Source organism: Corvus kubaryi, unplaced genomic scaffold (genome assembly GCF_017639235.1).
Source record: "Corvus kubaryi isolate FWS band 111438036 unplaced genomic scaffold, C.kubaryi_AGA036_p1.0 37277, whole genome shotgun sequence".
Lineage (NCBI taxonomy): Eukaryota > Metazoa > Chordata > Aves > Passeriformes > Corvidae > Corvus > Corvus kubaryi.
In genome coordinates, this window is record NW_024581085.1 from 27070 (window position 1) to 45998 (window position 18929).

The following is an 18929-nucleotide window of genomic DNA, read 5'->3' on the forward strand; positions in this document are numbered from 1 at the left end:
TTTTGATATTATATATATTTATTTTTTCAAAACTAGGACTTGATGACCTTGAAGGTCTTTTTTAGTCTTAATAATTCTGTGATCCTGTGATTTTTCTTAGCCTTATCTGCTGCCTCAATCCACCTCTTGAGTCCTCCCAGATCCACACAGGTCCGGGAGGTGGGATAAACACAGGGAATGTCATATTTTCCAGTGGAAATGCCAGTTGAGCTGCGCGTCCGGGTCCCAAGGCACTTTTGGAAAAGGGTGTCTGGGCGATATTTTTAGAGGTATTTAAATATCTGACGATACCAGAAGTTGCTGGTGTGGATTTTCCAGAAGCTCTTAATTAATGTGCGTCCTGTGGGAATTCCGAGACCTGCACCAGCTGGCTGCCAGCACAGTTAGACGCCTCCAGAGCTGTGGGTTTGGACTTCCCTATGTCCTAGGTGGCTTTAAAGTGTTGAAAAGCAATAAAAAAATTGAGTTCCTCTCTAAAAAAAATAGAAAATAAGACTAACTGTTATTTGATAAGCAAGGCAAAAGGGTGGATCTGTGATGATTTTTGGATTAAATGACTTACAGAGTCAACCCAAATCATTCATGATTCTGTGAAGGGTGGTGCATGCCCAGTCCCTGGAAGTGTCCAAGGTCAGGTGGGACAGGGGCTCGGAGCCACCTGGGATAGTGGAAGGTGTCCGTGCCCATGGCAGGGGTGGAACGAGATGGGCTTTAAGGTCCTCTCCAACCCAAGCCATTCTGGAATTCTGTGACAGATCAAAGTCTGAATCCATCCTCAGCCTGGGATTGGAACTGGAGGATTCTGACAAACTCCTGCCTTTCTAAAATCTACATCTGCCAAAGATATATTTGCATATAAACACCAAAATAAGTGAAACAGCTGAAAAAAGTGGTGATTCCTCCAAGCCCTGTGCTCTCCTCATTTCCACATCTCTACAAATGAGTCGAGCTCTATTAATTGTATTTAAATTGTTCCAGGGCACATGATGTGGGCAGCAAGGTTTGGGATCCCTCCTCTCACTGCATTCCCGGGGCTGTCCCTCTGTCTGCCCGCACATCCCACCACGGCAGCTGCGCCTGGTGCCTCTACGGTCCTGAAGCCTTCAGAAAATCCTACACAGGTTTCCCAGATGGGGTATTTCCTCACCAGTGCTGAGATTATCTTGGCATGAAGACAGTGGGACATGCTTCAGTCCAACAATAAATGAATTTCCAGTGCCAACACTGGCATCTCGTCACTGGTGAGGTTTTATTTATCAAAAAGGTGCAGAGCCTCATCAAACTGCAATTTGCTGAACCCTGTCTGTGGATTGAGAAACTCAATTCTCGGAGCCAAAGGCAATTTTCCAAGTAAAAAGAAGGCTGAGGGTGTAACTCAGGTGTGTTTTGTGAATTGTGAAAGCTGGGCTACAACTTGGCATGAGCCGCAGTACCTGCCTGCAATGGGGCTTTGGAGTGAGAGATTTAAAGATAAACACGAGCAGGGAAACAACCCCAGTGGATGAAAGGTGGAAAAAAATGCCTGGTGTATCCTAGGGAGGCTCTTGCTGCTCCACAAGGTGTAGTATTCCTTAGTCATGGAGTGCTGGGAGCCCCAGTTGGATCTTTTTTGCCTTTTCTCCTGTATTAGAGGGTGTGTTTCTGGGTAGGGTCAATGTTTGGCAAATTTGAGATGGAAATCTGTAGCCACGCCACGCTGATGAAGACAGGAGCTGTCTCCTCCTTCACGCCCATGCAGACCCATCCCACCTCCAAAAATACATAAAAGGGAGCATCTGCTGCCCTCCAGCCAGAGGGACCGACTTCCCTTCTTCCACCCACCTCCTCACCACAACCCCGCCGAGCTCCTCAGCTTCTCCATTCTTGGCTCTTTTGAGGATAACCAGCCATGTCTCGTCAGTCTGTCTGCAGGAGCTTCGGAGGGGGCAGCAGAAGGGGCTTCAGCTCCTGCTCTGCAATCGGTGGCGGCTTTGGAGGCGGCAGCCGGAGCAGGAGCGGCTACAGCTCGTACTCAGTGTCCAGAGGATTCGTAGGCGGAGGACGGTGCGGGGGCTTCGGCAGCCGGAGCCTCCACAACATGGGGGGCAGCACCAGGATGTCCATGGGCGGGTGTTACGGTGGCGGGTACGGGGGCAGGATGGGCGGCTTTGGCGGGAGCTACGGGGGCCTCGGCAGCTTTGGGGGTGGAATGGGTGGAGGAGGAGGAGGAATGTGTGGCTTTGGAGGGATGGGTGGAGGTGGAATGGGTGGTGGAGGAGGAATGGGTGGCTTCAGTGGAGGAATGGGTGGCTTTGGTGGCGGGATGGGTGGTGGAGGAATGGGTGGCTTTGGTGGCCCAGGCTTTGGCATGGGTGGCCCTGGGAGAGGTGGCCCCGGGATCCAGCCAGTGCAGATCGACACAACCCTCCTGCGTCCGGTCCATGTCGAGATCGATCCCCAGATCCAGCAAGTTAAAAACCAGGAGAAAGAGCAGATCAAGACCCTGAACAACCAGTTTGCCTCCTTCATCGACAAGGTGAGAGATTGTGCCTGATTAAGGTCAAAATTAGGAGGAACTTCCCAGCTGTGCAGAAATGTTCTTTTGGAGCTGAATCCCAGCAGGCAGAGAAGCTTGAGCAGAGCCTTTTCATTAAGGGAAGAGATGGGAATCTCTCCTGCACAGCAGATCAAAGCAATGTCTCCAGGGCTTTCATCTTCCCTGTTGCACCAAGCTCTACTCTGAGGTTACTCTTGCAAGCAGGTTCAACACCTCCAACCTCCGCAGGTTTCGGGCACAGCTTCTCCCTCCTCCACCACTCTGCCCAAACACCTTCCCATTTAAGTATTAATTTATACATTTTTCTCTTTGTTTTCAAATCTCCAGGCTTTTAAATCTAGGCTAGAGATCACATTTCCACACTGTCTGCAGTGGGGATGGACTCAGAGGAAGGGCAATGTGTAAAAGCTCCTTTGAGTAGACAATTATTAGAAATTTCTTTTTTTCCCCAATTTTGCAGCTTAGGTACCAACAGAAATTAAAAAACCCCAGAGTTAATTGGTTCTCTCATCACCATGCAAATCCTTCTGAGTGATGCAAGAGATGTGTTGTGGGAGCTGTTCTTGTGTGATGGTGGGTCCTCCATGTCTTGGCTGTAGGTCCGATTCCTGGAGCAGCAGAACAAGGTGCTCTCCACCAAGTGGGAGCTGCTCCAGCAGCAAGGGCCGTCGGGGCCAAGGAAGAACCTGGATGTGATCTTTGAGAATTACATCCAGAACCTGCGGAGGCAGCTGGACTCAATCCTGGCGCAGCGGGGGCAGCTGGAGTCGGAGCTGCAGAACATGCAGCAGTACGTCGAGGATTACAAAACCAAGTGAGTTGGAGCCAGGAGCAGCTCAAGCAGCCTTTTGGTCACTTTAATTTCCCCCAGCTGCTTTTTATTTTGATGATGGAGATAGTTTTTCAGCCTAAATATTTTAATTTAGTGTTTTTTCCCTTTTCGTTTGTTTCTCATGGCTCTAGGCAGGAAAATCCATGATCTCAGTTTGTACTTTTCCTCTCCATAGGTATGAGGAAGAGATCAACCGTCGCACAACAGCTGAGAACGAGTTTGTGGTGCTGAAGAAGGTGAGTCACAAGCACCACAAAACAATCCCTCAGTATCTGGCTTTACCTGTGCTTGAATGGGAACTGTGGAGTTTTTAAGATCTCCCAGCTGATATCTGGAATCCCTTATATTCAATTTGCATAATTGAATGAAACCACGACATTATCTATTTTTAATTATTTATATTTATGGTTATAGAATTATATATAAGCATAATGATGTCCCAGTGAATAACACCAAACCCTCAGCATGGACAGTGATTCCCACAAGCCTGAAGGATTCCCAAGAGGAAACAAAACTATTTTCTGTGGGATCTTTCCTTTAGGATGTGGACAGTGCCTACATGACCAAAGTTGAGCTGGAAGCCAAGGTGGGAGCTCTGACAGACGAAATCAACTTCCTGAGGTGCATCTATGAGGAGGTAGGAGCTCTCCCTTCTCCAGGGAGGCTGGAATTGCAATGAAGAGGCCAAACGTTGAGGTTGGCCGGGGTGTGCAGGTGCATGTAGGCTTGAGATGGTGCCTCTGACTCATGTCTTGGTTGCAGGAGCTGTCTCAGATGCAGACGATCAGCCGGGACCTGTCTGTGGTGGTGTCCATGGACAACAACCGGCACCTGGACCTGGACAGCATCATTGAGGAGGTCCGGCGCCAGTATGAGCAGATTGCCCAGAGCAGCCGGGCCGAGGCCGAGGCCTGGTACCAGAGCCAGGTGAGTTGGGAAGCAGTCAAGGCTCCTGGGTGTGGCTTGGTGATTTACAATAATTTATGGTTGGGCGAGACACCTCTTCAAGCTAACGGGGCTGGAGCTCGTGGTGCAAGGAAGTTCCAGAGGGATTGAGCTGCTTTTGAGGTATCTGACTCACTGTTCCCAATACGTCCCAAGTTCATTGAGGTGCATGGCACTAATCTCTCAATAAAAATGGCCCAAAATGCACTTTAATGACAAAATTCAGCCCAAAGTGGCTTTTCAGAAGCCAAGAGATTCTTTTTAGTGTCACCAAGATCCATTTCAAAGCTCAAACCCCATGACTGAGTCCCAGAATCACACTGAACATTGAGCTGGGCATGCACCGGCAGCGCAGTGGGTCCTCATAGCATCACCTGAGCCTTGAAACTGGGGACAAACCTCCTTGAGGCACCAGGAATGTGTTAGTGATGGGTCGTTCTGTCTTGGTGCCATCAGTACGAGCAGCTCCAGAGCACGGCCGGCCGGCACGGGGACAACCTCCGCAACACCAAGATTGAGATCCAGGAGCTGACGAGGAACATTCAGAGGCTGCGGGCTGAGATTGAGAATGTGAAGAAGCAGGTAGGGGTTGGTTGGTGTGTCGGGGATGAGATCGAGGACATGAAGAAAGGAAGGGGCTGGTTGGTGTCTCAGGAGAAGATGGCAGCAAGTTGGATCGCAAATGACCATGAGTGGGGCAGAAACCTTCCATCACCCCAAGTTCATTTCATGCAGATGTTTATTTTCCTCCTGATTTCTCCTCTTGGGGCTCTGAGGACTGATCATCAGGGACAAGATGAGGTCTGAGAAAGCTCCTGTTGTGCTCCCCAGAACCAGCAGCTGCAGGCAGCCATTGCTGAGGCTGAGGAGAGGGGCGAGATGGCCCTCAAAGATGCCAGGTTGAAGTTGGAGGAGCTGGAGAGCGCCCTGCAGAAGGACAAGGAGGAGCTGGCTCGCCTGCTGAAGGAGTACCAGGAGCTGCTGAATGTCAAGATCGCGCTGGACGTTGAGATTGCCATGTACAGGAAGCTGCTGGAGGGGGAGGAGAACAGGTAAAACACCTGAGCTCTCATTGGGTGTTGTAATCTACCCCAGACACCCGCAATATTGACTGTAATCCCAAACCAATTCTTTGGGCTAACGGGGCGGACCTTGAGATTGATGCTGTGTGGAATATTCTGGGGGTCAGGACCCAAAACTGGCTCCCTAGAGGCGGCAGAGCTGCTGCCCCATCGCTGTCACTGCTGAGTTTTTAATGAACCTCAAATCTGGAGAAACCTCATTGTAGAGAGGAATTGCCAACCCCTCCCCTCCTCCAATTTTTTCCAAAGTAGCTTAGGAGGGTGAACCAGGAAAATGATTTGACAGTGTAAACACAGTTTAAAGTTTTTACAATCGCTCTTTTATTGGGTAATTAAAATGTCCAATTTCCTTCCCAGGCTGTGCAACGACGGCATGTCCAATGTCAATGTCTGTAAGTATCGGCCTCGGGGCCCTTCAGAAGTAGCATAAGACTCTGTTTTTTCAGAGACGGAGCCTGAGACTGGGCAAAATGGGAACATAACGTGTGCTTCTCTTCCAGCTGTGGTGGGCAGAACCACTATCTCTGGAGGCAGAGGAAGCATGGGAGGAGGATTCGGAGGCAGCGGCATGGGAGGAGGATTCGGAGGCGGCAGCTGTGGAATGGGAGGAGGATTTGGAGGCGGCAGCGGCATGGGAGGAGGAATGGGAGGAGGAGGCATCTGCGGAGGAGGCAGCAGCTTTGGAGGAGGCAGCATGGGCGGCAGCTGCGGGATGGGGGGAGGAATGTACACTGGGGGCTTCTCCTCTGGAAGCGGAAGGATGTGTGGCTCTGGCGGGGGATCGTCCTCTGTGCGGAGATGCGTCACCACCACCTCGGTCAAATCTTCGGGAGTGAGATTCTGAGCCCCGAAGGTTGACAAGGAAAGAAGCATCTCCTCTCTCCTCCCGGCAGCAGCCCAGCCTCCCGAAGCCCAGCTCCGGTGTCCTGCAATGGGATGAACTGTGTTCCTCCCACCCAACTCGTCCCAGCTCCTGGTCCCACCTGGGGGTTTGGTGGCGATGCCGTGGGTGTCCTGGCACCGGTAGCTGCCTGGCAGGAGGGGCCGCTCTGCCTTCCTCGCTGTGTTGTACATTTCTTGTGGCAAACGTGTATAAAACCCCTCTTTCCTCCTCTCTCCTCCTGTTCTGTGTCCCTGGGATGCTTCTCTGTGTGTCCTTCCCATTATTTCCTTTGAAGTCCTTTGGGGTCAGGGTGGGTGTGGGGCAAGCGGGACTCGTCCCCTGGGGAGGGGGCATCTCAGCAGGTGGCCAGAGGGATGAGCTGGCCCAGGGTGGAGCTTCTGGGCAGCTTTGCTCACTTGGCAGCCCCAGGAGTGCTGCCAACAGGAGCTTCCCTGGAGCTCCAGCTTCCTCTCCACTTGTCCCTGCTCTCGGTGACATCTGGGACACCTCAAACACATCTGGACTATTCCTAAGGAGAACAAAATTGCCCTTCAGTGCCTGGCTCCCATGACACAGTCTGAGATGTCCTGTCCCCACCTTCCCCCCTCCTCTGTGGGCTGCCCTCCTTCCTTGGGATGTTGCCATTCCCAATAAATTGCAGAGAATATTCCTGACGTCGCTGTGTTGCTGCTTTGGGAGCTGCTCTGGGCAGGGTGGGAGGGGATGTCGTTCTTCTGCCCGTCCCTGTGTTTTGAGGGAACAGATCAGGGTGGGGATGGATCAGGGCAGGTGCCCCAGCTCAGAAGATGCTCTTGACTCTCACCTGGAGGCACAAGCCTATATCCACAATGGTGGGGGCCTGGATCCTCCAGCCAAACAATGAGAAATAAGAGCCCAGGCTGGAGACCTGGAATCACTGAATAATGGAACGGTTTGGGTTGAAAGGGACCTTAAGGATCATCCCATTCCAACCCCTTGCCATGAACAGGGACACCTTCCACTAGTCGGGAGGTGTCCCACCCCTTGGACCAGCCAATGCAATTAAGGTGCTGCTTCTGAGGTTCCTTACGGATCATCTCCAGGTGCAGGAGACTTTGACCTGTGTTAGGGGAAGGAGATGGCACCAGTGTTGCTGTGGGCTGTGGTGGGAGGGCAGGTGAATAGGGATCAGGATGTTGGCCAAACACCTGCAGCTGGCTGCAGTCAGCCACAAACTCATCTGCCCTGGGATGAGCCATGATTCCAGTCGTGGGAATGTGATGGGCTGGGAAGGTGTGATTCATCCCCAGCTGTGAGCTCAGGTACCATCCTCTCCCTGAGAGGCCGATTAATTCCCCAGTGGCTCATCCCTGCTCCAAGAGCAGGGGGGAGAGATTTGGAGGAGCTCAGGAGGGGGTTTGGGAGGGAAGTCTGGAGTGTTTGATCTGAGCTGTGCTGTGGTTCCTCCACCACCCGGAGAGATCAAAGAGGCAGAAAACGCTGTCAGTGGTGGTTCAGGAGTCCCACAACAGCCTCTGGGAGTTGCTGATGTTCCCAGAGTGGGCCAGGAAGCTGCAGACTGAAGAAGAGGTCCAGGAAAGGCAACAGGCTTCTTGGAAGTGAGAATTCTCCTGTTGGAAGCCCAGCAGGAGGGTGCCAGGATTGGGGAACATGGCTGGGTTTGGCCCAAAGAGCAGATGCTGAGAAGGCTCTGAGAAGCTGGTGTGCCAGGAGCACTTTGAGGTTTGGCTTGGGGCAAGAGTCACCTGTTCTGGTGCTTACTCACTTGTTTCGGTGCTTAATTTTTAGTGTTTCTTCTCAGCTTTAAAATTCAGAACACAGCTTTGTAGCACCATTGTGAGGAGTTGTTGCAACACCTCCTCTGTGTGAGATCCATGACGGAAGCTCTTGGCTGGGTCAGATGCGAAGCTGGAGCGTGGCTCGGTCTCCATCCACGTTTTCTGCCGAGCTCACATTTTCCCTGGTGTTGATCTTACAGTGTTCAACTCCTTGTGTAAGAGATCTGAGGATCGGCTTGGTGTTGAGTCTCACCTGGAGGAGGCTCAGGTGACTCCAGGTTTGGAATAATCTGCACATCTTGTCTGAAGACGTCAGAGTGACTCAATCTGGGTGTCTTATCTCCAGGAGCTGAGTGTGGTCAGCACCCAGGCATCTGGCTGACTTTGCAGATCTTCCTCCTCGTTGTGGAACCTCCTTGTGGGATGTTCCAGTGAAGTCCTGGTGCCTTCATGCAATGGGTTTGGCAGTTGGGAGGGAGGCCAGGAGAAGGGGTGGTCTGTTTTCTCCACCTCCACCCGAGCCCCTCTGCAGCTCCCCCGGGCTGCTCACCATGAGCGAGTGTGCTGGGCATGGGATGGTCTGGAGAATGTAAATCTCCATCTGGGAGATGACCATGGAGAAACCAGCCCATCTTGATTGCAGCTGCTTTTGGAAGGGAGGGTGTCCCCTCCAGGCTGTGGGGATGCTGTCCATTCTCCTGCTGAAGGAACACACACCTGGGCAACCTTTGGCCAACCATGACTTGTGTCCCTCAAGGGTGGGATAGCCCTTCCCCAACTGTTTAGCCCATTAATGGTGGGATAATCCTTGGCCAACTGTTGAACCTTTCAGTGGTGAAATAACTGTTGGACAACTGTTGAATCCCTAAGGGTGGGATAATCTTGGCCAACAGTTGAATCCCCATCACGGTAACGTCCTCCCCTCCATCTCATTCCACATAGTCTGTGGCTCCAGAAGCCTCATCCCAGTGACAGTCAATGACATTCATGGTTCTGATTTCTCCAGTGGCTTTTGGAAGTGTTTTCCTGGGCTGGTTTCCAAAGCGTTTGCTGTGTCTGTGGCCACCAGCTGATTCCTAGGGATGCTTTCAAACCACATTTACCCGCTCAAATTTCCTGTGTGAACAGGAAAACTCAACACACGCAATTGGGAAGCTTAAATACGGGATATTGTTGGACTGCTGAAGTGCTTTAAAATATGTATTTCCCTTTACTTTTATTCATGATTTTCAGGAAATAAGAAACATATGTTGGCATTTTTTACCAATAAAATTCATAAATGTAACTAAAATATTTATTTGATCAGTGAGGCTCAGAAGGTACCTTCAAGATGTCTTTCATATGCGCATCTGTATCCATTGCCGGGGAGCTGCTGCATGAAATTAAACATTATTGTCAGTCATCATTACAATATCTACTGCCTGGAGCGTCCTTTCCATCCTCTGTGGCTTGACAATACCTGTGGTCATTGGAAAAGCACAAGTAAGGACTTGGACATCCTTGTTCTCTTACCCTGGTGCTCAGAATCCCAGGACCTGGTTATCTCAGGCTCTGTGGGACGCATTTTGGAGGGAAAAATCCCACTTGATGCTCTTAGAAAGGAACTAAGCAGCTCCTTTCTGGATGAAAAAGAAATGCTGACCTCTGTTAAATGTTAATGATGTGGCATGTTTCCACTTGGAAAGCCATCGGGAATTTTCCGCTTAACAAGGAGATTCAGGGTGCGCTTGGGAGAATTGTGAAAGCCTCATTCTACCTGAGTTTCACCAAAATCCTTGCCTGGTGTGGAGTGTCAGGCAAAAAATCCGGAGTCAGACAACTTGCGGAGTCATTAGGAGCAGGCAGGGAAGTGGGAGGAGGGAATAACATGACAACATCACTGTAAAACATATTTTTCCAGATGTCATAAAGATATGGGAGTCCACTTAGGGAGACCTGCCTCAGTGCTCCTGCTTTTCCTTCTGCACAGCGAAGCGGATTTCTGGGTGGAGTCACCAATTTGGCAAAAATCTGTTAACCGCACCAAGCTGATGAAGACAGTAAATTTGTTTCCTCTTCACGCCCAAGCTGTCCCAGCCCACCTCCAGGAGTAGATAAAAGGGAATGCCTGGAGCTGTGGAGCCAGAGAAGACTCTGAGCACTTCTCTCTGCCCTCAGCACCAGCTCAGCTCTGTCTATCTCCTAATCTTCCCCAGTTTTGGCTCTTTTGAGAGAACCAGCCATGTCTCGTCAGTCTGTCTGCAGGAGCTTCGGAGTTGGGAGCAGAAGGGGATTCAGCTCCTGCTCTGCTGTTGGTGGTGGCTTTGGAGGCGGTGGCCGGAGCAGGATCAGCTACAGCTCGTTCTCCACATCCAGGGGGTTTGGAGGCGGCAGCGGACGCTGCGGAGGATTCAGCAGCCGGAGCCTGCACAACCTGGGGGGAAGCACAAGGATTTCCATGGGCAGCTCTTACGGCAGTGGCTACGGATGTAGAATTGGTGGCTTTGGTGGAGGATTTCCAGGAGGATTTGGTGGCATTGGAGGAGGTGTCATTGGTGGAGGAATGGGCGGCTTTGGTGGCCCTGTCAGAGGTGGCCCTGGGTTCCCTGGAGGCATCCAACCGGTGCAGGTGGACCCAACCCTCCTGCGGCCAGTCCACGTTGACATTGACCCCCAGATCCAGCAAGTGAAGTGCCAGGAGAAGGAGCAGATCAAGACTCTGAACAACCAGTTTGCCTCCTTCATCGACAAGGTGAGAGGCTGGAGCTGAATTCGCTTGGGAATGGGAAAACTGCAGAAATTCCTTGTGCTCTGGAGAGGGAAATACTGTCTTTCTCAGCTCAATGTGGGGCTGTGATTGTTTCCATTGGGTTCCATCTGGTTTCCTCCTGAGGAAATGTCAAAATTTAGCATCCACAGAGAAACTTTCTCCAGGTCTGGTGGATGAAAATTCTTCCTTGGTTTTCTCTCCAGTGCAGGCGGGCCAAAGGGATGGGGATATACTCAGTGACAGAAGTGTTTCTTTAAGTCTTTTTCTGGGATAATTTTTTCTCAAGGAACTTAAAATCTAGGAATGAGATTCAAAAACTTCCTGAGCATTTCTTATTTCAGTTTGTGCAGGTAAGTTCCCTTTAAATTATCTGAACTGGGAGAATGTTAGTTATAAGAGTGCTCCCTGTTTTCAAATATATGACAAGTATATATGGAATATGATAAGAGGAATGTTCTTAAATGTGGAGACTAATGGGATTTCATTCACTGGAAGGTCAAAAAGGATCTGATGCTCCTGAAAATTAATGTCAAAAATCCCAACTGGTATTGGAAATAATGTGCAAGATTGGAATGGAAGCATTTCAATAGCTAGAGCCGCCCCCCCGGAAAAAAAAAACCCCAAACCAACAAAACAAAAGAGAGCAGAAATATAGGAGAAAAGAGGAGGAATTTGAGGATAACGGGGAAAAAGGGAGAAAAAAGGGAGGAATTTTCCCCTTGGAGCAATGGTCCTGTTAAGGTTTTGGGGAATGATTCCCGTGGCCTTCCAAAGCTCCCAGGAGGTTTGAGCAGTGGGGTGTCTCCCCAGGGAATGTTTCACACACCCTTTGTTGGCTGTAGGTCCGATTCCTGGAGCAGCAGAACAAGGTGCTCTCCACCAAGTGGGAGCTGCTCCAGCAGCAAGGGCCATCGGGGCCAAGGAAGAACCTGGATGTGATCTTTGAGAATTACATCCAGAACCTGCGGAGGAGGCTGGAGTCTCTGCTGGGGCAGCGGGGGCAGCTGGAGTCGGAGCTGCAGAACATGCGGCAGTACGTGGAGGAGTTCAAAACCAAGTGAGTGCGGGGATGGATGGGGAGGGAGTGGCCGGGAGAGTGGAGCTGGTGCGGAGACCCCGCGGGTGGAGTGACCAGGGGTCTGAGAGTCTCACCTTGCCCTGCCCCCACCACAGGTATGAGGAGGAGATCAACCGTCGCACGGCTGCTGAGAACGAGTTTGTGGTGCTGAAGAAGGTGAGTCTGGAGGCACTGGCACGGATGGGGTGTGGGGGGACAGGAGGTAAAGACATGGGAAAGACTAAGCTCCAAGATGGGCAGATCCCAACAAGAAGAGCCAAGAGTTCTTGTGCAATGGGAGAAAGCCATGACCCAGTTCTGGGATCTTTTCTTTAGGATGTGGACTGTGCCTACATGACCAAAGTTGAGCTGGAAGCCAAGGTGGGAGCTCTGACAGATGAAATCAGCTTCCTGAGGTGCATGTACGAGGAGGTAGGAGCTCTCCCTTCTCCAGGGGGGATGGAATTGCAATGAGGAGGCCAAACGTTGAGGTTGGCCGGGGTGTGCGGGTGCATGTAGGCTTGAGATGGTGCCTCTGACTCATGTCTTGGTTGCAGGAGCTGTCTCAGATGCAGACGATCAGCCGGGACCTGTCTGTGGTGGTGTCCATGGACAACAACCGGCACCTGGACCTGGACAGCATCATTGAGGAGGTCCGGCGCCAGTATGAGCAGATTGCCCAGAACAGCAGAGCTGAGGCTGAAGCCTGGTACCAGAGCCGGGTGAGTTGGGAATGGTTTGAGGCACCTGGAGCACAGGAGACACCAGAGTTTTTGGTCAGTTGTGTCACTGATGGGTGTCTTTGTCCCCATGTCTCCAGTATGAAGAGCTCCAGAGCACGGCCGGCCGGCACGGGGACAGCCTCCGCAACACCAAGATTGAGATCCAGGAGCTGACCAGGAACGTCCAGAGGCTGCGGACCGAGATCGAGAACGTGAAGAAGCAGGTGGGGGTTGGCCAGTGTCTCACGGGTTCCTCCTGTTTTCCCTCCAGTTTATGCCATGAGGATTTTCTAGCTGAGGGTGGGCAGAGGGAATTGAGAAACCAAATTTCTTCTCCACAGAACCATCATCTGCAGTCAGCCATCGCTGAGGCTGAGGAGAGGGGCGAGATGGCCCTCAAAGATGCCAGGAGGAAGCTGGAAGAGCTGGAATGTGCCCTGAGCAAGGACAAGGAGGAGCTGGCTCGCCTGCTGAAGGAGTACCAGGAGCTGCTGAACATCAAGATTGCTCTGGACGTTGAGATTGCCATGTACAGGAAGCTGCTGGAGGGAGAGGAGAACAGGTGAGACCTCCCATCATTGGCTGGGCTGTGGTTCTGTCCTGCCTTGGGTCAGATTAATCTTTAATCATCTCTTGCAACCCATTTAACATTGAAATCTCATCACTTTCCTTTTTTCCTACACATTTTGAAGCCCAAAACAGAAACGTGGTCCCCATGGGGAATACTTCTCAGGGGACTTGACTGATCTTATATGAAACAGGATATAAAAGGAATATTTGGGGAATTTCATGGAGTTTTGCTTCCAACCATATTAGATTAACAACTGATGTTCCTCTCCCTGCACAGGCTCTGCCTAGAGAACCCCTCCAACGTGAATGTCTGTAAGTGTTCACACATTGTTTTCTCTGCAGAATTACCTTTATCCTGGGTTTTGTGAGGATTCCCAGGATGTTGCCTGATGTTCAATGAGCCTCTCCCTCTCTTCCAGCTGTGGTGGGCAGAACCACCATGTCCGGAGGCAGATCTGGCAGCTTTGGAGCCAGCAATGGCCTGGGCGGAGGAGGAGTGTGCGTGGTTGGCAGTGGGAGCGTCATTGGCGGCAGCTGTGGTGTGGGAGGAGGGATCCTCAGCGGTGGCTTCTCCTCTGGGAGCGGGAGGATGTGCAGTTCTGCAGGTGGCAACTTCATGGCCGGGGGTGGCTCCTCCTCCGTGCGGAGATGTGTCACCACCACGACGGTCAAATCCTCGGGGGTCAAATACTGAGCCCTCACCTCTGTTCCCCCCAGGAAAAGCAGCACCTTCCTCTTCCTCCCACCAGCAGCACAGCCCCCTCCATCCCCATCAGTATTCAGGAGGAAACAAACTGTTTCCAGGGGAAATCTCCCCACCGTGAGATCAAAAATGAGACACATCCCTCTGGCCCAGCCTGGCCCTCGCTGAGCCCCTCTGGGGTGAAACACCTCCCTTGTGGGTCCCCGGCACTGCAGAGCTCCCTGGGGCTGCTGCGCCAGCTGAGGAGAAGCTTGTGGAAAACTGCTCTTTCCTGTCATTTTTTAGGGCCTGTGTTTCCCTCCCGCCCCGCACTGGTCCCCTGCATCCCGCTCCAGCTGTGTCAGGAGCCCACATGAACAGAAGGAAGGACATGATGTCCCATAGTCAGATTTAGGAGTGAGAAATGGGTCTGGAGTTGTCCACCTTCCCCAGGTGGAGTAATCTGGCAGCTTTAATGTTTTATGGATCCTTTTCCCTCCTCTCCTTCCCACCTGGAGCGTGTGTGGCCCTGTTGCCCCCTCTGTCGCGTGAATCTGCTGCTTCCTGCCAGCACCCTGGCCCCAGAGTCCTTCGGTACCAATAAACTGCAGAGAGATGAAGATATTTTTGTCTTGTCTCATCACTCAGTGCTCCCCAGGGGAGGGGAAACACGGGTTTGCCCTGGATCAGGGTGATCCCAGGACAAACACAGACTGAACAGGGAAAGAACTGAGAGCAGTCCTGGGAGAAGGAGCTGGGGGTGCCGGGGCTGAGAGCTGGACCTGCCCCAGCCCAGAGACCCCCGAGCCTGGGCTGAGCCCCAGCGTGGGCAGGGGGGAGGGGGGGTTCTGCCCCTCTGCCCCTGTGCTCAGGTGAGACCCACCTGCAGAGCTGCCCCAGCCCTGGGGCCCAGCACAGGGAGGACCTGGAGCTGCTGCAGAGATCCAGAGGAGGCCCCGGAGCTGCTCCAGGGCTGGAGCCCCTCTGGAGCCAGGCTGGGAGAGCTGGGGGTGCTCACCTGGAGAGGAGAAGGGAAAGGAGACCTTGGACCCCCTTCCAAGGGACTCCAGGAGAGCTGGAGAGGTGCTTGGAAAGGAAGTGATGGGACAAGAGGTGATGGCCTCAAACTGGAAAAGTGGAGAGTTAGATGGAATGCTGGGAAGGAATTCCTCCCTGTGAGAGTGGTAAGGCACTGTAGCAGATTTCCTTGAGATTGCCCCATCCCTGGAAGTGTCCAAGGCCAGGCTGGATGGGGCTTGGAGCAACCTGGGGTAGTGGAAGGTGTTCCTGCCCATAGCAGAGGGTGGAATGGGATGAGCTTTGAGATCCCATCCAACCCAAACCATTCCATGATCCTATTTTGAGCTGATTTAGATGACCTTGTGGGAATAATGTCAAGGTGTTTCCTTGAGCATCACCCTGAGAACTAGGATTCATTATTCCCATTTCAGGTTTGGGTTGGCTGGAGGTGGGTGGGGGCTTGGAGCAACCTGGTCTAATGGAAGGTATCCCTGCCCATGGCAGGGGTGGAACTGGATGGGCTTTAGGATCCCCTCCCACATCCTGTGATCATCTCGTTCCACCTCCTGCCACAGAGGAGTCTCCAGTGGGTGGCTGGAGCCAGAGTGAGGAAGATAAGTCCTCCCTTGGGCTGGCACAAGGATGAGCAGCACCCTCTGCCTGGCTGGCTGGGCTCTTACACTGGCACCAGCTCCTCGTCTGTGAGTGGTGGGAAGGTCTGACAACTCTGAGTGGACACAAATTACTCACAAAGAAAAAAAAAAAGCAGCGTGAAAGGATAAGCCAGAGCCCAGAACCTGCCATTAGAGCTCCAGGTTGCCCTGCCAGATTAGTCATTAGCCCTCTCCAAATTACATCGCATTGCAACCAAATTAATTTGATTAATGCTTGACTGGATTTTTCTGTAGCTCTGGGAGGCGTGAGAGGTGAATCAGCCCTGACTTCTCTGCAGTGTGTGTGTGTTATGAGGGGTGGAACCAGATGGGATTTAAGGTCCTTTCCAACTCAACCATTCCATGATTCTAGGATTGATCTGGTGCAGACAAAACATGGAAATGGATATCAATATTGTCAAGTCCTTGTCATTTAAATGAGCAAAATAAGGAAGAAATTACAGTTTCTATTTGAACCAGTGTTACTTTCCTGCTGTTTTTCTTATTTCCCCCCAAATTTCCTTCCAGTTCACCCTCCTGACTTCTGACTGGTATTTACACCAGGCTGCAATGTGCCTAATCCTCCTGTTTGAGTCAAAAGTTACATTTCTGATTCTACAATTCATAGGTTGGGATGGGAGAGACCAAGAAGTCGTGGCCCTCTTCCTTATCCCAGGGGACAGTTGGAAATCATCTCCTTCTCCCCCATCTCAGGCAAGAGTCCAGGGACAGGTATGTACCCAGCTGGTTTGAAGGTGGCAGACAGGACAGAGACCTCCAGCCTGCTGAAGCCCAGGAAGAAAAAGGTGCTGACGTCATCCTGCCAAAACCCACAGGCTTTTTCTGAGTTCCCTGAGTTTTTCCTGGAGAGGAGCCAAGAAGCGCTGGGGTTTATCTTTCCCGTCTGCTGCCCTCATGAAAAAGGGAGCTGAAGGGAATCGCTCAAGTGCATCGCGCTGGGATGAAAGGGTTGGGATCCCCTTCGCCCGCTCCGTGGGCACTCTGAGAGCTGCTGGGTCCCATCCAGGGATGCCAGGAAAGACACTAAGGGGCTGAAGCATGTCCAGAGCCAGGAACAGAGCTGGGGAAGGGCTGGAGCACAGGAAGAGTCTGGAGGAGTCCTGAGGAGTAGCTGAGGGAGTTGGGGGGGCTCAGCCTGGAGAAAATGAGGCTCAGGGGGAACCTACTCACTCTCCAGAACTCCCTGACAGGAGGGTGGAGCTGGGTGGGGGTTGGAGGGCAGGGAAATGTCACTGCTGCGCTGGGGTCAGGGCATGGGCTGTGCAGGATCTTTTGCTTTAGAACATGGGAAGAAACCAAATCGGTGCTGTGTTTTACGAGCTCCTCGAGAAATTACCCCAAGTGGTGTTCTATTGGCTGTAATTAGGGCTGTAATGAGTTTTTAATTGTTACTAATCATGTTTATGGTGGGAGGGCCTCGGGAGCTACCATGGTTTGTTCTCCCAGGTGGGTCATTGTGCAGACATGGAGGAGACTCCCTAGTTTGGGCTCGCTAGGGGGATGACGGTGGCCAGCTGGGGAGCAGGAAGTATTTGCTTTTATGAGAGGCACTGGTTTGTCACCTGGGAGGTCACCTCCCTCTGCACCCTCCAGACTGGGGTTTACCCAGCACACTTCCCCTGAGCAGCTGGAGTCCTTTGGGGCCTTGAGGATGGGACGATCAGGGGAGGGAATTGAGGAGCAGAGAGATTAAAGGAGGTTAAAAGCAGGGATCAGCATCCTTTGGTCCCTTATCTGCACTTCAAACAGCAACACCCCCAGCTCAGTTCTCTCACCTCCAACTTGACTTAAAAACAGCTCAAATACTCACTAGAAAACCCAAAACCCTCTGAGCTCCTCAAGAGAGACCAAAGTCAGCAGCTCATGGAAGCAGTGACCAGCATGGAGTATCTGGGCTTGGGAGGAGGTTTAAAACTCCTGTGGGCAAATACATTGACAAAGGTACCTAAAGCTGTGCAACTTCCAAAAAATTTTAGCTAAGGGGAGCTCTTCCCTTTGCTTTCCATGCTGGGCTCCTGATGTTTAATCCTGGATAATCCATCGCCTCCATTCCTGCTCTTTGGACCTGCCTTGGGTTCCTTGTGAGTGAATCCACTGCCAATCTCCAGGGGTGACTTGTGCCGGGATCCAGAGGAATCTGTGTCCCAGAGCATCATCTGCAGCTGTGCAGAACAATTTGGGCCCTTCATCTAATTAATATTCACCCCAGCTTTGCTTGGAGAGATTGAGCTGACATCTGAGCACTTTTCCTGCTGGACTTGGCCCCTGTTGGATGCTGACCCTGCTCCTCTGAACAAAACAGCTGCTCCCGCCCAGCGCCATGACCTGGATGGTGCCTGGGAATGTGGTGCCTCCCGCTCCCTCCCAGCCCTGTTCCTTCCAGAGCTGCCTCAGCTCCAGCTCGGACAGGTAGAGCTGGATTTGCACAACTTACAGCAACTACATCATCCACACCTGGTGCTGACAGAGACCATTCCTCCTCCTCCTCCTCCTCCCACCCATTTCAGTTGGGATGCTGGTGCTTCCCTGATCTTCATCTCCTTTCACACTCCCTAGTTCTGCCCTTGGAGTGGAATGGTATTCCATAGGGTTTACAGGCGCGACCCCAAAACCTGCATTATCTGACCAATTCTGTTGGAGCAGGAGTTGAATCAATTTTACCTCTCCCGTGACCTGAGGACTCATCTGGTCTGGGGGGGTGGCCATGGCCACAAAATGTCACAAAATGTCACTGGAAGGTTTGGAGCCTGAGCGAGGGAAAGTGTTGTTCTCTGACACACCTGAATCTGCTGGTGACCTCCAGGTGCTGCTGTGACACACCTGAACCTGTCAGTGACCTCCAAACCCCTCCTTGCTCACTGTCCTCCAGGTGCTGCTGTGACACACCTGAACCTGTCAGTGACCTCCAAACCCCTCCTTGCTCACTGTCCTCCAGGTGCTGCTGTGACACACCTGAACTTGTCAGTGACCTCCAGACCCCTCCTCACTCACTGTTCTCCAGGTTCTGCTGTGAAACATCTGAGCCTGTCAGTGACCTCCAGACCTCCCGACGCACCAGAATCTGTCCCTGTCCTCCACGTCCTGCTCTGACAACTGAACCTGCCCATGACCTCCAGGTGCTGCTCTGACACCAGAACCTGTCACTGTTCTCCAGGTCAATGACAAACTGACTTTCCCATAAGTTACGGGTCAGACTGAGATGGGAATTTCAGGTTGGGTACAAACCCACCGCTGTTTGAGGTCACGGCTCCAGCTGACAATCAAATCACAAAAAGGTGACAGGAGAAGAGGTGGGTTGTGCCCATGTTTGTGGTGGGTCTCTGTTGGGGAAGATGAAACAGGAAAACCTTGTAAATATGATTGCCTGACAAAAGATTTTGGGAATATGAAAACTACAGG

At 52.0% G+C, this 18929-nt stretch overlaps 1 protein-coding gene across 3 annotated transcripts; it reads left to right on the forward strand.

The window, feature by feature from the left end:
* The first annotated feature begins 1775 nt into the window (after positions 1 to 1775).
* Positions 1776 to 14456, forward strand: LOC121663453 (keratin, type II cytoskeletal 6C-like). Of its 3 annotated transcripts, none has more exons than XM_042025732.1 (9): positions 1776 to 2515; positions 3136 to 3350; positions 3544 to 3604; positions 3910 to 4005; positions 4131 to 4295; positions 4770 to 4895; positions 5145 to 5365; positions 5753 to 5787; positions 13574 to 14456. In XM_042025732.1, exons 1-9 carry the CDS (start codon positions 1889 to 1891, stop codon positions 13846 to 13848), a joined length of 1821 nt encoding a protein of 606 aa, XP_041881666.1. In that variant the 5' UTR covers positions 1776 to 1888; the 3' UTR covers positions 13849 to 14456. The 3 variants fall into 3 exon arrangements, with proteins under 3 accessions (XP_041881666.1, XP_041881665.1, XP_041881667.1); XM_042025731.1 differs by lacking the exon at positions 13574 to 14456 and adding an exon at positions 5896 to 6952; XM_042025733.1 differs by lacking the exons at positions 1776 to 2515; positions 3136 to 3350; positions 3544 to 3604; ... (3 more) ...; positions 5145 to 5365; positions 5753 to 5787 and adding exons at positions 10169 to 10787; positions 11648 to 11862; positions 11979 to 12039; ... (3 more) ...; positions 12926 to 13146; positions 13432 to 13466.
* Positions 14457 to 18929: the final 4473 nt, after the last annotated feature.

Excerpts from the sequence above, each read along its gene's own strand:
- LOC121663453 (XM_042025731.1), top strand. The coding sequence starts at position 1,889 with ATGTCTCGTCAGTCTGTCTGCAGGAGCTTCGGAGGGGGCAGCAGAAGG. Across the intron at positions 2,516-3,135 it reads TTGCCTCCTTCATCGACAAG|GTCCGATTCCTGGAGCAGCA; the intron begins GTGAGAGATTGT and ends TCTTGGCTGTAG. Across the intron at positions 3,605-3,909 it reads AGTTTGTGGTGCTGAAGAAG|GATGTGGACAGTGCCTACAT; the intron begins GTGAGTCACAAG and ends TCTTTCCTTTAG.